This window comes from Fistularia commersonii, chromosome 31 (genome assembly GCF_037954325.1).
Source record: "Fistularia commersonii isolate RoL2024-O1a breed Wild chromosome 31, RoL_Fcom_v1.0, whole genome shotgun sequence".
In the NCBI taxonomy this organism is placed as follows: Eukaryota; Metazoa; Chordata; class Actinopteri; order Syngnathiformes; family Fistulariidae; genus Fistularia; species Fistularia commersonii.
The window spans coordinates 1,435,904-1,452,854 of record NC_141314.1 but is presented as its reverse complement, the minus strand read 5'-3'; the positions used below and the strand labels follow the sequence as shown (position 1 = coordinate 1,452,854).

The 16,951-nt window shown below is 40.0% G+C and overlaps 1 protein-coding gene across 4 annotated transcripts in view; it reads right to left on the bottom strand.

The window, feature by feature from the left end:
- Positions 1-6,030: 6,030 nt before the first annotated feature.
- The window catches only part of csnk1a1 (casein kinase 1, alpha 1), a 28,761-nt gene continuing 17,840 nt past the window's right edge, over positions 6,031-16,951 (bottom strand). For 2 of the 4 annotated variants that reach the window (XM_086139283.1, XM_086139281.1), the window contains 6 exons: positions 16,627-16,766; positions 16,079-16,157; positions 15,281-15,355; positions 15,095-15,201; positions 14,177-14,325; positions 6,031-6,850 (listed from right to left, as the gene is read on the bottom strand). In XM_086139283.1, coding sequence (XP_085995409.1) covers positions 6,843-6,850; positions 14,177-14,325; positions 15,095-15,201; positions 15,281-15,355; positions 16,079-16,157; positions 16,627-16,766 — 558 coding nt within the window. In that variant the 3' untranslated portion in view covers positions 6,031-6,842. The remainder of the gene's footprint in view (positions 6,851-14,176; positions 14,326-15,094; positions 15,202-15,280; positions 15,356-16,078; positions 16,158-16,626; positions 16,767-16,951) is intronic. The other 2 variants (XM_086139284.1, XM_086139282.1) reach the window with 1 other exon arrangement.

Here is a 16,951-nt window from a genome sequence, read left to right as displayed (position 1 = left end):
TGTAACAAATGCTTTTCACTGTAAACAAACCAGAGACCGTGTTGATGATGTACTTAATTGTTTTTGTTGTATTACTGCTCCAGTTTAAGTACCTAATGACTGTTTGTTTAAACCAGGTGAAGGACTTTAAGCCAGATAAAGATGCCACAGAAATGGGACGGATGTCACAACGTTATGTCGAAAATGGTCCACTCTGAGGAACGAAGTTGGTTCACAGGGGAGAAATAGACCGTGAGGCGTGCTGGTAAGGTTGAAACGATGTTGAAACTTCTGGTAGATGTATAATAAATACCACACTATCAATGTGTTTAACTACCAGTGGATAAAGGCCATTCAATAAGGTGGTTTTGGTTTTAGTTGGGGGTACAGTCAACCGAGTCCAAAAGGTTTTCGTTCAGGAGATCCCTGATTACCAAGATGTTATAGTCCTATTTGATCAATAATTGTACCAGCTACATAAAAACAATAAAAAAGTCTCTCAACATATATTATTTTGTGAAAACTTGTAAAAAAAATTTTTACTGGAAGGCCGGCATTGTTGTTTATGTCAAATGCTATTTGGGTAGCGACTTCACAAGGCTGCACTGGGCTTGGTCCCTTTCATTTTACCATAAGGTGCAAAACCACGTCATCTGTGTTACCCCTCATATTTGAACCTGAGAGATGTGAGTGAGAAAGATGATGCTGAACAAGCCAAAATGAGTTTTAAAAAGGAAATTTAACAGAGGTGAAGAGGCAAGAGTTGGCAAAAGTCGCTGGTGTGCATGTTGCACCTGGGGCTGCTGTGGTAAGAGTGTCTGTTGTAGGGAGCTCTACTTTGTCATTGACTTACGGACCGCTGTACTGTGCTGACTAACTGGGGAACTGGTTATCGTCTTCCTCCGTGATCATGCTGGTTCCTGGTCTTTTGTCTTCAGATGCTACTTCTGCAGTAGGGGGTTGACATCCTCACAGGAGAACGCCCAGCGCCTCCTGCCTGTGGTGTTTCTTCAAGTGGGCTTCACTTGCTTCCTAAGGACCTTTTGTACACTTGTGAAAGTAAACTGTAGGCATGCTGTTTGGATTTCCTGTGTGTCTAAAACTAGCAGCATTCGTGAGCTCTTTTAGCAGCTTACCATCTGGCCAGAAGCGGCAAGAACAGCACTGGGGATCCTTAGGAAGTTGTGTATATCCACTAGCAATTTAATACTCCTTTCCTCCTCCTGTAGCTTGGAAAGCAGTGTAGACTAGCATCAGTACCTTTGTTTCTCTTTCACCCAGAAGGAGCACAATATGGCATTATTACTGCATGTACCATACAGACCTAAAGTTAACACTAGCAGAAAGGCAAAGTTATCAAGAGCAACTTGTATGCATCATCAACCCAGAATACATTGCACATAAAATAATGGCGGGGCCCCTGGGTTAAAATGTGTTATAAATTGCAATTTTTAAAGAGATAATGCTTTTTTTAACAATACATAGTATGGGACTAAAGTGGTGCAGTGTGCTGTACGGCTAACAGAGAAGTTCAAGGTGGGGATGGGAGTCCATTAGGGATCAGCTCTGATCCCCTTCTTATTTTCAATGGTGATGGACAGGCTGACAGATGAGGTTAGACAGGAATCTACATGGACCATGATGTTTGGAGAGGACATTGTGATCTGTAGACGGGAATAGGTTGAGGAACATCTAGAGAGGTGGAGGTATGCGCTGGAAAGGAGAGGAATGAAAGTTAGTCGCAGCAAGACAGAGTATATGTGTGTGAATGAGAGGAACAGTGAGATCTGGAAGTTGGAGGATTTCAGGTACTTGGGGTCAACAGTCCAGAGCAACGGAGGGTGTGGAAAAGAGGTGATGAGATGGGTTCAAGCGGGTTGGAATGGGTGGAGAAAAGTCAGGGGTACTATGTGATAGAAGACTATCAGCCAGAATGAAAGGAAAGGTGTACAAGACAGTGGTGAGACCAGCAATGCTGTATGGCCTAGAAACAGTTACAATGATGAAAAGACAGGAGGCAGGTTGCAGAGATAAAGATGCTAAGGTTCTCTTTGGGAGTGACCAGGGTGGATAGGATCAGGAAAAAGTCTATCAGAAGAACAACACATTAAATGTTTTGAAAAGGTCAGAGGCCTGAATGAGATGGCTCAGTTATGTACAGAAGAGGGATAGTGAATATATTGGTAGACGGATGCTGGAATTGGAGCTGCCAGCTAGGAGGTCTCGAGGAAGACCAAAGAGAAGATTTATGGACGTAGAATGAGGGGATATGAAGGTAGTTGGTTGGTAGGAGAGAAGAGATGTTTGATGGAGGAAGTAGTAGTAGTAGTAGTAGATGCGACAGAGTAGTAATAGTATTTGTATGGGACTAAAATGAAAGGCTATTTATGCCAATTAGTCTTTCCTGGGGGGGGGGTTCCCTTTTAAAAAAAATGATGGAAAGGCAACAGATTAATGAATGGAAAGAACCCCTTCAAGTTTTAGCTTATGTATTGAGCCTTAGAATTTGTTCACAAGTACCAATCTTTTTTTTTCCCAGGTTTTTCAGTCAATTTCTAGGTCCTCTTATATCCTTCCATCAATGTGCAAAAGTAACTTTGTCTTAGCAAATTTACCAAGGTTCGATCTACTGCCGTGGTTTTGCCAGGCTCCCACTATTGTTTCATTAACGTTTAAGCTGTTATTGTATCATTTCAGCTATTACCATGTGATAGCATGCTAGCACTACTGTTATAATAAGTATGAGATAATTTGAGCTAGTACCTTTGAGCCCTCATAGAGCCCCTGAATATTTCACTCTTACTTTCAATCTCGGTACTTCTCTCTCTCCCCTTCTACCCCAATTGGTCGAGACTTTGTCCTTCTCTCTTTCTAACCCAACTGGTTGAGACAGAAGGCCGCCCAAAATTGAATCAAGCTTGAACCTTACCAAGATTTTACTTACGGAGGGGCAGTCTTTAAATTATTTCCAAGTTTACAGTCTAGACCTACTCTACATGGAAAGAGACCTGACTTAAATTCAATATCAAATTATACATACGCTAAATTTGGCGGGGTTTAGTTTTGACATCCCAGAAATGTGAATGTTAATTAGAATGTAAGAACTAGAATGCAGAACTACAAGGTCTTTAAGATCTCTGGAACTTCCGGACACCAACACAGAAAGTGTTGGTTAGTGTTATTAAAAAAACAAAAACATTACTTTCAACTGTGATCGCTGACTTTTCCCAAAAAGGTAAAGGTTCTCCCTCTCCTCCCACCAACCCATCGCAGGTTCACAGGTGCTCCAGGTTTATACAGGCCCTGACTAGTTCCCTGACATTATTCCACGGGAGGAGATATTCAACCTCGGGCTTCCAGTCGCATTCTTCAAAACTTGAAACAACCACCTCAGGGTCAATCTCCCAGGAATTGAACACCTGGAAAATCAAACTGGATACTAGACCGTACAGTCAGTAAATGTGAGGAACGTGGACCTTGTGTGATTTGGACATCCTTTAGAGAACTTAGTATGAACTAATTGTTTATGATAATAAAAGAACTACTTTTTGTGCAATGCTGCACATAGTAAACGAGGAATGTTGGTAATTAAGTATTGACCTTTGATGCCACTCTTAGATAGTCAAAACCAATCATTTCATCATGATGGTTTGCATACGTATGCGTGTGATGTGTGTTAGCACATCTGATGAATCAGGTCTAAATACACGCATAGGTATGCAGACTGGGGTGTGACAGAGAAAGACCCGCTGAGGAAGCAGTGATGAGTCATCCAAACTGCGACTATTCCCCGAAAACTCTGGCATCGGTCCTGTGTTCATACAGAAGGTTTTCATGTAAAAGCATGTTAATTACTATCATGTACACTGAGAGTAATCGCTAATATTGTGTTGCCACTCAAACGATCAACATTGAGCACACCTTTCAAAACAAGTTTTAATTATATATTCTCACAAAAAGCTGGGAAAGCTCTAAAAAATATCTACTTTGCTGCTGTTCAGAGCTTTTACTTGAAAAGTAACTCGAGATAAAACAGAATTGTTATATTGATCATACAATCAATAATCAGTTTTAATATACAAATGATAAACATCGTGGGTCATGCTTTTATTTAGAAATCTATTGTCCATGGCCTATTGGACAATCAGGACAAGCGAGTTCAGTAGAACACTGGACTACTACTAGTAGAGTCACTAGTACACATACAATAACATTTATCAAACACACAAATATTCACTTCATCTCCCTGCAGTTGCAAATTTAAAGTAAATAAAAATCTGATGAGTACCCCTACAAGAGGGATACTAGATCCAATATTCAGCAGCAAAAGTGAGATGGATACAGACACACACTCTTATATTACGGAATTATAAAGAGGGAGAAAGTGAATGTGGGATTATAATATGGTTATGACATTTTCCTCTAAATAGTTTAAGTTGCACATCTGCACAAGAGTTGGCTGCATCTCAAAGATAAAACAGATATCCAGATAAACTGGATATACTTTTCAGGTTGGTTATGGATGTCTCTTGAGGTCAAACTGTTACACAATTATGACATTTGAGGATTGTCTTAAAGTTAAATTGACATCTCACTTTTTATGAACATAGTCAGAGTGGAATATTGCTGGTATTTGTACTGAGGGTACAACCTACAATTTTGTCTCCAACCTGACATCTATCTGATGATGGGTCTGTCCTGATGTCTATTTTGCTACCTTATATTGGCATCAGTTGGATTTGGACTCAAATGTGTTTGTGTATGTGCGTGTGACATCAATGTTACCTTGCGTGTCTCCTGCTGGGAAGCAACATGATTCCAACAACAATCACCTGGCCCTCCACAAATCCCATAAAACAGGTTTGAGTCTCTGCTTTCCTGGCCCACTGGTTGCCAGGCCAACCGTGGATGTAAATCTTTTGAGATTCAGTTCACTGACGCTTTCAATGAAAAGGGATCAGTGATTCTCCAGAACAGCTGAACATTCTGCAAGCGCAGGGGAAACTTAGGGCGGAGAGTGGGCTTGAAAAGAGGGGATGGGGGGGGTTGCTTCGTCTTGATGAAAACAATGCAGAGCCACGAGAATTCCACATCTGTCGACTTCCTCGTTTCCGGTAATCTATCACCAATTATTATTATTGACTCTGTTACAAAAACATCTTAAATCTAATCACTCTCTGGACTTAATTTCAAGCACTTATCAGTATTTTTTTTATTCATGCTCAGCAGAACTTTGCAAATAATCAAAAAAGGAGAATTTATACAAATCTTAGCATCACATTTCCAAGTCACGCCTTTTCACATTGTTACCGGCATTCAACATCAGGACTGCTTTCAAATTCAGCATCCTGCTAAGATAGCAATGCAAGTATTTTCTACTCATCAGGGTGGTACTTTTGACTGATGCCTTTGCAGAAAATACTCTACTATTGTTGCCATCGTGGGGTTTGCTTCAGCTGCTACTGACAAAGATTTTAGGTTACTCAAACATTTTGATGGTGGGGAGCTTTTTAAGAAAAAAAAACCCAAACAACTGGTCTTACAATAGCAATGTTCCCTATTACAAAGGATAATGGACACAATTTGATTTAGACACTGTGAAATTGAGTTTAGCGACAAATGAGTGTTTGTTTAGCCAGGCTGACTTGCATGGTGACTCCAGAAGAGGAAGTGGTACAAGGAGGAGGGGATGAGAAATAACTATAAATACCCAATATCTGATCTATTGTATCCACCCCAACAGAAAATTTTGATATATAAATTTTACCCCTCTTGAAAATAATTGGAAAAAACAAAAAAACAAACAAAAAAAAAAAAACACCCAAGTTAAAATGCCAGGAAAGGATAAATTTTGAAATCCTATAGCTTTTCATGAGCCTTGTGGAAATACATTCAATCAACCAAAAAAGAGGAGGGAGAACACAAAGTTAGAAAAGGGGACGACGGAGACGAGTTGACAAGTCGAGAAGCACCTCGTCATTCATCAGCTTGTGACTTCAGTTTCTTCGGGTACCTGGCACAGGTGGGTGATAATGACTGCCCCCAGTAGTCTGAGTTATGTAATGTTTTTATTGGTATTTTTGGAGAAGACCATAAGTTTTACAACAGATTTAATAATAATAATAATAATAATAATAATAATAATAATTCAGCGCTCTAAGGAGAGGGGGAGAGCCAGAGTATCATTCTAACATTGACTGTTGCCATCGTCTGCTTATAGTGTCAACAGGCAAGCTCCTAATCACCATAGGAAACAAAAAAGGAAAAAAAATCCAACATTTGAATTTAGCAAAGAACATCCAGGGTTTTATCATTCAATTCTTCAGAAAACAAAAAAAAGAAGGAGAACAGTTTTCAGGTTTACATGTTTTAACATTTGCTCGGTAGAAGGAGGGAGTGAAATCATTAAGTAGTTAAGAGAGACGTCTCCACCGTAGAGGTGGGTGGGTGGGGGGCAGGGAGGGGGGACAGAGGGTCAGCTGACTAGATTCTTTACATCAGTTTCCAAAGAAACCTTACGAAAAAGTCAACACTTAAAGGAGGACACAGACAGGGGAGCATGGTCAGGTTTATCAGGGTTGGGAGGGAAAGGGGCAGGGGGCTACAGCCTCCACATCAAAAAAACAAAAAAAAAAACCAACCCTGCATTTTCATTCTTTTCTTTCTGCGTGGAGTTTTATATATATACACATGAATATATAGATAACACAGCAGACAGGCATGTGTACATCTATACATTTCCATTACATAGATAGTTATTATGGAAGGAGAGACACAGACTTTCTGTTTGTCGCTTGTCCAGGAAGAGACGTGTTGGTCCTGGTCACCAACGCTCCTGCAGCTCCACTCTGAGAAGAGACCGCTCAGAAACCTTCAGACAGCAACACACAGACACACAGACACACACAGACACACACAGACACACACACACACACACACACACACACACACACACACACACACACACACACACACACACACACACACACACACACACACACACACACACACACACACACACACACACACACACACACACACACACACACACACACACACACGGTGAGAGAGAGAGAGAGAGAGAGAAGGATGGTGAGAGAGAGACCAGCATTGGCATGATGTTGAGAAGACCCACATGTTCTGCAGGACAGCTTGAATTGCAAGGGTCATTGGTGAGTTAAACAAAAAATGGTTAGTTCAAGAATAATCGTTCAACAGAAAAGAACACGGCACCCCTTTCAAGGTTGTTTTCACAACAGGCAAGCTCCCTCCACAGATATTTTCAGGCATATCCTTGTCTTTTGGGCAACGTACCCACACGCAAAGAAACCGGCAAAAAGAAGCAATGGGGAGGACAGAAATGTGCTACTTCCTTCTGGAATTTAACAGTTTTGTACTACATGGTGACACTTTGAAAATTTAATGAGGAGAGAACTGAGGCTACAATGAGAGCTTTTCAATATAAAGTTCCTATTTTTCTGGGTACTGGGCATTAAGGATACCAAAAATCATTGAAGAAAAATCACACATAGTAAAATGTTTTAGGCACTGAAAGTCTTGTACCTTGTAAACTTCTCAATAAAACTACTCCTTGATATAGTTTTATGTTCTAGAAGGCAACATCTGACAGGCCCTGTGGTGAGTGAACAGTGATCCTGCGCCGATCTGATTACCCAATGTCGCATTCAAAGATCCAGTTCTTCCATTTTGCGACGGTGCAGCTACATTCCTGACGCTCTGCCGGGTTGAGCTCCAGTGTCAGACACCTACACTACTAATCCATACAAGCAAAAAAGTAAACTGTACAGTAAGACTGCAATTATGAGGGGACGTTTAGTTACTACACAGTGGAATGTTCCTCAACCTGTTGTGTAGGTGTAAGACCCTAGATCCAGCCCACACTTGTGATCTCCGGCAGCACATTGAGCAGCTAGGATGTCTATCATTTGTTATCACACAAATGTTTGTCCACAACAAATTCAAATTAATTTTGATGGCATTACAGCATCCCAGATGCGATATTTTCAGGCTCTTACTTGTAAATATTAAAATAAAAGATTGTGTGTAAATCATTGGATATAAGAAGCCCCGACTCTACCCCGGGGAATCGGTGGATCAGTTAGCAGTCTTTTTGTGTGCGCACAGATAAGCAGGTGCCTCATGTGAGGTGTGTGCTGGCCGTGCACGTGCAGGACAGCAGATGTTAGATAACAGTGGCTCAAAGTTGGGAAAAACATCTGGTCGGAATTCTGATTTCAGCTCCCTCTGAAATCAAACTTACTTATCAATATACTGTAAGTTCTTTATGCTCTCAGGAATCAACGTGAAAAGTCATTACTTCATGCCAGTTTAACCGAACAAGATTGTGTACTTGATCGCATTTCCTCTTTCCATGCCTCTCAGTGACAGGAGGAAAGTATTAGGATCAGTTTGCAGAAAATGTCTCTGTTTTCATGAGCCTTCCAATGAAAAAAGCCCTTGCTTTTGGTTTTAATCCAATGTATAAACACTGCTCCTGAAACACTTTAAATTAAGCTCGAGTCACACTTTTGCAACCTTGTACTAAACCTTACTTGTCAAAAAACGCAACACTGATTGAATCATGAATAAGCGAGTTTAAGCGTGGTGTTGAAATAACAAACACAAGGTCAATTTGTAACTAAATCATGAATTGAAAATAGGGAAAGGTTTCATTGCTGCAAAGACTAAAATATCGCATCAGACTTGTATTTAATCAGTAGTCCCCTCCTGACAATTGATTTCATAACCACCACAACAAAATCATCACACACAAAAAAGACAGCAGCTGCTGTGGAGATGCGCATCCAAGCTGTCCCCCGATTACACCAATGACCAGGCCGATAGAATCAGTGACTGCATGCATTTCTGTTAGCTGAGCTGCTTTGCACTCAGGGCCCTGCTCAATCTTCTCTGCCTAAGAGCAGCACATGCCAGGACACCAAACAGTTACCCAGGAAGCAGGGGAAAACAAAAAAACAAAAAATAAATAAAAATAAAAAAAAATAAAATAAAAAAACATGAGAGTTAACAAGGCTTAAAGATAACTTGAATGAGGACAACTAGACTTGAATGACACTTGCAGGCGTTGAACACTGACAGACTTTAGGCCTTTGAGATAATGCTGTTATGCATGGTGGAAAAAGCTGTCCAATAGTGCCATGGCTCCAAACAAATATAAATGTCATCTCCAAACTAAACATCCTTCACTTCAATATATCAACACCTATCCAAATGCAATGCAGACAGCTAAGTCGGAATTTCACTGTTTGTTTCAGCGTTGTTGAAGAAAACCAAGACAAGTGAGAAAGCTCTGACAGCTAGCTTCAAAGTTGCCAAACTCCTCACTAAATCCAAACAGACACACACCATGGCAAACATTAATACTACCTGCCTACAAAATCATCGTAGAAGAAATGCTCTGCCCGGTGCTGTTAAAGAAATAGCCCCACACTGAGTAAGTAAGACTACAGTTTAACTTTATTTCTTATTTCTTTATTTTGTGTTGTGCCAAGTGTTTTTTCTGATGTAAATTATGTGCTGTGGCTCAAGAGGTTGGGAAACGCTACATCAAAGCATATTCAATGCGCGTTCAGATTCTAATAAACAGACAGAAAAAAGGTTCAAAATATGTAATTAACAATACACATTACAAGGGAATTACTGCTCGATCACCTGATGTCATTATCAAACAGCAACTGTCATTCCTCCAATAATAAACACAACTCTGTGTTTCTCTCAGTACACTTGTGAGATACAACATGGGAAATATCACTTCATTCAAGCTGTTGAAATGGAAGATTTTGCATTGATTCCCAAAATTTTGTTGCTACAACTTGACTTGAATTTCCTCACAACAAAAAGATGTCTACAAGAATTCACCAAGATCTGGATGACTGAGAACCTCACAGGTGGTTCTAGACAACCACCTGTCATTCTCAGCCAACATCGCAGCAGTCGCACGTTCCTGCAGATTCCTCCTCTACAACATCAGGAAGATCTGCAGATTTCTTGTGGGTGATACAGCGCAGATACTAAACCAGGCTCTAGTCATCTCTCGTTTGGACTACTACAACTTCCTCCTTGCCGGTGCCCCAGCAGTGACCATCAGGCCTCTGGAGCTTATTCAGAAAGAAGCAGCCCGCCTGGTGTTCAACAGTCCCACAGCTCCCCTTTTTATGTCCCTACACTGGCTCCGGTAGACACCCGCATCAAGTTCAAGTGCTACTTCTGTACCTAAAATTGATGATTTCAACATTGCTGGTAACTTATTAAAACAACTGAGAAGGTCTGAACGAAAATGGCACAGAAAAGAAAATCATTTTCTGCAGGTTACAAGCCGGAAGTAGTGAAATATGCAGCAGAAAACGTCAATCGAGCAGCAGAAAGAAAGTTTGAAGTTAGTGAGAAAATTGTAAGGGACTAGCGAAAAGCGGAGGTTACTCTTACTGAAATGAAGAAAACTAAAAAAGCTAATCATGGGCTAAAAGCTAGGTGGCCACAGCTAGAGGAACGAGCTCACACATGGGTGCTTGAACAACATGCCGCCGGGAGAGCCTTGTCAACAGTACAGTTGGGTCTTCACTCCCAGGCAGTTGCCAAGGAGATGAACATAAATGACTTTGCAGGAGAACCTTCTTGGTGTTACCGCTTCATGCAACGCAATCGCCTCTCTATCTGAGCAAGGACACCATCCTGTCGGGATTCAGAAAGGCTGGAATAATTGAAACTGCAACGGACGATGAGTCTGACGTAAGCAACATACTGGTAGAAGAGAAAGCAGCGCATTGTCTACCTTCAGAGCTGGCGGAGTTGTTCAGAAGTGACACAGAAGAAGATTTCGTTGGATTTAGTGATTAAGAGTGACACTGATTGTTTGTTTGGAGCATGTTCTATATGCTATATTTATTTGAATGACTCTTACCGTTATATGTTACGTTAACATAGCCTTCCAGGCATGTTCTCAGTTGTTTATGCGTCATATAACGTAGGCTATACTTATTCAGCCTATTGTTCTCTATTCTATTTTTCTTTCCAATTGCCTTTCAAGATGACATATCTATTCTACGTGTTGGATTTTATCAAATATATTTCCCCCCAAAATACGACTTGTACCCCAGTGTGACTTAAATGTTTTTTTCATTCTTTATTATGCATTTTTGGCTGGTGAGACTTATACTCTGGAGTGACGTATAATCCGAAAAATATGTATATGGTTCTGAGATGGCTATTTGGTTGAGTGGTCACTTCTGACTGCTGACTACAGGTACTTCGGCTCTGCAGTGACTGAATTGCACTTCTTTTAAGTCGCTTTGGATAAAAGTGTCTAGCAAATGTGGCAAATGACTTATGTAAAAATGTAATGTAGGAAGACACTTTTGCTTTAATGGCATTCTTATCCGGATTGAGAAGCATCACAATTCAGATCGGAATACCATTGAAGTAAAAGTGTCTTCCTTCCTCAGGGAATGAGTCCGACAATTGTTCATCCAGTTGATTTAACCTTGCATGTTTTTAGGACTTTGGCAATAAACTTGTCAAGCCACACCTTGAATTACGTGGAAGGTGACAAGAAGAAACCGCTCCCTGCGAAGAAGGCAGCGAAAACTAGACATTCCATTATATGATATAACAAAGGCCTTCTGTGATGATGCGTGTGTGCACTTCTGTGGAAAAACTGTTCAAACTAGTTGTAATACAGAGACAAGAGTTTGCACAATGAGGAAGTTGTGCAACAGAATAGATCAAAGTGGACAACGTTTCAAGTGGAATGATTTTCCTCCATGTGAGAACATTCTGGTTCAGAAACTGATTTGCTGATTTAGCCCGTCACATGTGTGAAAAAAAGGGAGAAGAAACCACTGAAACAGGGTGCCCACATTTAAGTGTGATTACTGTGCTCACATGCCTAAATAATTTGCACCAATGTGCAAAACGATGCAAAGTCGAATTTAACTAGACAAAAAGCACCATCTGATAGTTCAGCTAGATGAGTCCAAACATTATACAAGAAGAGCTTTAGAAAGTCATACTTGTACAAACTGGCACTTTGAAGGAAACACAGTGAGGCTGAAGATAAAGACAACAACTGTCCAAAAAAAGAACATGACTGACACTGGACAGATACTTAACAGGAATACTTAACAGAAATTGTCCACGCAACCAGCAGTTTTTCGAGAGGCCTCTACATAGTGAAGCCCGGACCGATCAGAAAAAAGTCAAGAATAGACAAATATCTCCACAAAATGAAATTAGTTATTTGTTTGATTGTTTTATCAGACCTTCACAGGAAGCAGTTAAATAGAACTAAAATGAGGGACCTAGCATGTCAAGAGATTGTGAGTAACAGAACTAGACTCCTAAGTTCATCATATGTCATCATTACTTCAAATGAAATGGTCAAATACTATTACAAATTATTGTGTGTGTGGTTATGCCAAAATGTTCAAGTAATAAATTCCTTCATAAAGATGGTTTCCCAGGCAGATGTTAGTCTCTGGCTCAATCATTAAAATTGAGGCAGACTACAAAGTTAGAAAATCCACTGAGCATGATACTGCCAATAAGATTGAAAGTAACATTTAGCCTTCAGGTAATGCTGCAACATAAAGAAAAACATTCAGAACATTCTGCTAACTTCAAGAGGCTGCGGAAGCTCTCAGGAAGGCCGTAAAGAGTAAACTGAACAGTGATGCTAAGAGTAAATGCATGTTTTTTTTTTCTTCTAAATATTGCAAAATCTAAATTCCAGAAACTGTGGGCAAGGTCAAGGATGTTTAGTGCTGAAAATTGATGTCCTTTTTCGTCAGTGGTATGGTCCAATCACAGCTGACCACTTGAAATGTAGGTAGCACTCCTTGAGGGGGATGGAAGAGGTGCAACGCTTCACCCAAGACAAGGTTTGGAACAGTACAATATATGTGTTGCTAAGTGTTAGTTTGATTTCTGAAATTAAAAATGAACCTCAATATTTTCAAACTCTGCAACATATCCTTTTTAGACCTCTTCACTTACCTCCACTCAGCTCCTACTATCCCAGATTTGATGGCAAGAGGCTAAACAGTTGTGAGTTAATGATTTCAGAGACAGATACTCATTCGTGCTCCCTCTTTGAGAGGCAGTCCACAAGACTGACCCATTTTGGAACACCCATTGATGTCTCTTACCATTCAACTTACTGTCCCTCCTGCCATTGTATTTTTCAAACTCATTTCCAACTAGCATCTCTTGTTTGAGGAAATCCAAGAATGGAAACACGGATCTAGAAAATCAGTTGAGAATCTGGTTTGAACCTTCATTTGCTGCTCAACATCGGAGGAATGGGAATGTTGAAAAATGATTCAATGTCAGTGAGGAAGGGCCAGTTCTCATTCATTCCACCTTTACAGTTACACAACCTGTTTTCTCTGTGCTAAGGAAAAGGTTGTTTTTGACTAGATTTAGAATTCCGATTCTGAGTTGGTCACACAATCATTGTGTCTTCCATCTGTTTCCTACATGACCACAGAGTTGCAGACAAGGCTTCAGCTCTGCCTCTCAGGGATTTCTCAGGTTCATTGCAACTTCTCAATGCCATTGCATGAGTTCCCTTTATGTCAGACCTGGGGGACCAACATTTCTTTTCAGAAATCCGAATGAGCCACACCTGGACATCATTGTGACACAACTGTACAGAAATGTCAAAGAAAATTATCACAGAGAAGAAGTGTTGAGGGGAAACAGAAAAAGGATCATTTTCAATGTTGTTTCAAGTGGGAAGGTTGATGAAGACAGATGGCAGGAAAGTGTCATCAGAGTGAATCGGTCAACATGAATACATTTTCATAGCAGAGAGCCCATTGCCCAGCCCCAACAAAGGAAGAGAATAGTATGGCAGCAAAGTTAGTAGTCAAATTCCCCAAGGACGTCTTTGCTTCTGCAAGACAGACCAATTGTATGTTTCTTTTGGCATATTCTGTTCTTTGAAAAGGTGCCTCCTCAAACTGGTGTTCAGCTTCATTATGCAATAATTTGACTTTTTGTCTTGGATTTCCAATTTGGTGTTTTTAGTCTTTTAATTAAGTGAAACTGGGGTGTGGGTTAGGGAATATAACAATATCTTATTGTCCTAAATACAATACTCTGTGAATATGAGCAATTGGTGTCTATATTAAACGTCGCTTGGCTGTTTGCTACTAACCTTTCATGTTAGGCTTGGGTTTGTCAGTTTGCTTGCCTGTGGGGGTTTGTGCCTGCTGGCCCTGGCCCCCGGAGGAGGCCCCCTGCTGCGCTGCTTTCTGTTTCAGCATGGTCCAGTCAAATGTGTAGTCATATTGGTGGTTCAGAGTCCTAAACATGGAAACAGATATACTGAATAAATATCCTTATATCTGCTGTACACAACGGGTTAAGAAACTATGCAAAAAGAAGGAGGGTAAAAAGCACAAGAAACAGGGTTGATGAACATAAGCTTAAGAGGAAGGAGCAAAGTAGAGTGGAGGGTGATCATAAATGACACCACTGGCTTTGGTGCTGCGGATCATTTCTCTCGCAGATCACTTGCAAAACTTGGCATGTTTTGAAATGACAATTAGTCTGTACAGCACAATGACATCAATAGAACAGCAACACAAATAATTTAATCTATGAATATGGCCGCAAAAATTACACAAATCACTTTCTGGTACCAACTGACTAATCTTTGAATAGTTTTTAGTGACTTAACATTTGTTGTAACTTCATGTAGTAGCTGCTGTTTTTTTTTTTGACCAAAACAATGAACCAAACTTAACTGTACCTACATTGAATACATGCATATTCATTTAGAACAATCAATCATTCATGTAACCAGGTAGAAATTAATTTAAATATTATTCGAAGCATGGTGTGAATGTGGTAAAGAATTATAACAGCAGCGACAATAATTATCGCTCATGTTCTCCAGGTCAAACCACCTAAGTCTTAGTCATGCTCACTAGTCTCATTCAAATAAATGACAAAACAGGGCCTGACAATGACCCTCTTTAGATTGTATCACAAGCAGAAGGAACAGCCTAAAAGAGCACAGGTATATGGAGGAGGTCTCAAAACACCTTGAGATATGTTAAGCTGACTATACCTGAATAGGATGCGGAACAGTTGGCGCAGATACATGTAGTCTGGAGCCTCCTCAAAGCGCAAGCCACGGCAATAGTTCAGATACATGGCAAATTCCGCGGGAAAGCCCTGGAACATGCATTTATATGGTGAGTTGTCTTAAAGCAGAGTAAAAAGTTTTGGCATGCCCATTTTGAACATAACTCACCTTACAGAGCACCTCAACAGGGGTGGACATCTTCTTCTCTGAGATTTTCTCATACTTCTGCTTCTTTGTGGCAGCCTGACAAACATTGATGGCAAAATAAAAACATGACCAGGCACATTTTCATTTTCAGTGAAACAGGTTCCTCAGCTGCTCCTGAGCTACTGAAATTCAAGGCCTGACTTTCAATCAACAGATACTACCGTCAAAGTGCAGCAACTAAAATAATAGAGAAGGGTACATTCATCCTTCCATTCATGAAAGTTAAAATGATCTCCTGGTGAAACAAATTTCTCTTACAATTACTGCCCCTTAAGTAGGTCAGCAATCATTTTCACTGCATATCAAATTTTTGTGTGTCAGCTGGACAGCCATTTGATTCTGCTTAGTATTCAAGTAAAGCATTAACTAATGATCAACTCATTAATTAATGAGCCTCAAATAACTGCGTAGCCTGGTGTTACATCATTGTGATTATTCACCATCTCTCATGATCTGAGAGCAGAGCAAGGGTTTTGCATTTTTCTTTTACAGTAAAAGGCTTTTCAGTCCTTGAAAAAAAAAAAATCAAGTAAAAAGGAGGACTGTGTGTTGCAAGAGGACTACAGTAAAACTGGGATAATTCAAACATTAACAATTTACATGCTTTTAGTTGTATTGGTGGCTATGTAATTTGAATTTGCTCATTTGCAATGTAAATAGCTTAATCCCTTAACATTTAAAAAGAAAGCTCACATGCTATTGACGTAACCGTTTATATCTGTGAAGGCCAGGATTCAAGAATAGTTAAAATTTTCATACCTTTAGTCCCTGCCATGGTAGACTGGTTCTGTTGAAGTACATCAGCACGTAGCCTAGTGATTCCATATCGTCACGGCGACTGCAGACAACAATTTAACTTGAGTATAAAGATGAACAAGAGGCCAAGTACAAAGTATTCAATTTATTACAATAACAGATAATACAGATAGGTTTGAGTCTGTAACCACAATTTTTCTTAGAACCTGTTGCCTATACGAAACAGCAACTACATTAATTTAAAATCATTCTTCTGATTGGACACTACAACATTACGAGATTGTTCAGTAGAGTATTAAGAATTGGTGTTCATTTCATGGTCAAAATAGCTCAATATTAAAACACATTAATATTTGATAAAGACAGGCCTGTCCTTGAGTTGTGGTTAACTTAGAAACCAGCTCTGATCTTTCCAATGCAAAGACCAAACAGTTTGATAATTTGTAGGGTTTTTGACAAAAATTCAAGGAGGAAAGAGAGAGAGAAGGAAAAAAAAAAAGTTTGAAAGCCACTTTTAGATTGAATGGAATCGATATTTTGCTTTAGCTGACCTCTGTTCAATGCCCAGATGTGCATTAATGGAGGCATAGCGTGCTGTGCCAGTCAGATTCTTGTCTTCTCTGTAGGGGATGTGCTGTCGTGTTCGGTTGTCTCGGTACTTCTTCGCCAACCCAAAGTCAATAAGGAACAACTGATGAAGAATAACAGAAAACATGGTGGTTTGAAGCTTCGAGACGAATGACAACTTCATCACAAACAAACATTCACAGTGAATCACAAACAGTCTAAATTGAACTGATCTGATCTCTTTTTGGTTATAAGAGTCCTGATGTGAACCACTAATTGTAAATAATATTTAATGAGGAGATCCTCTGA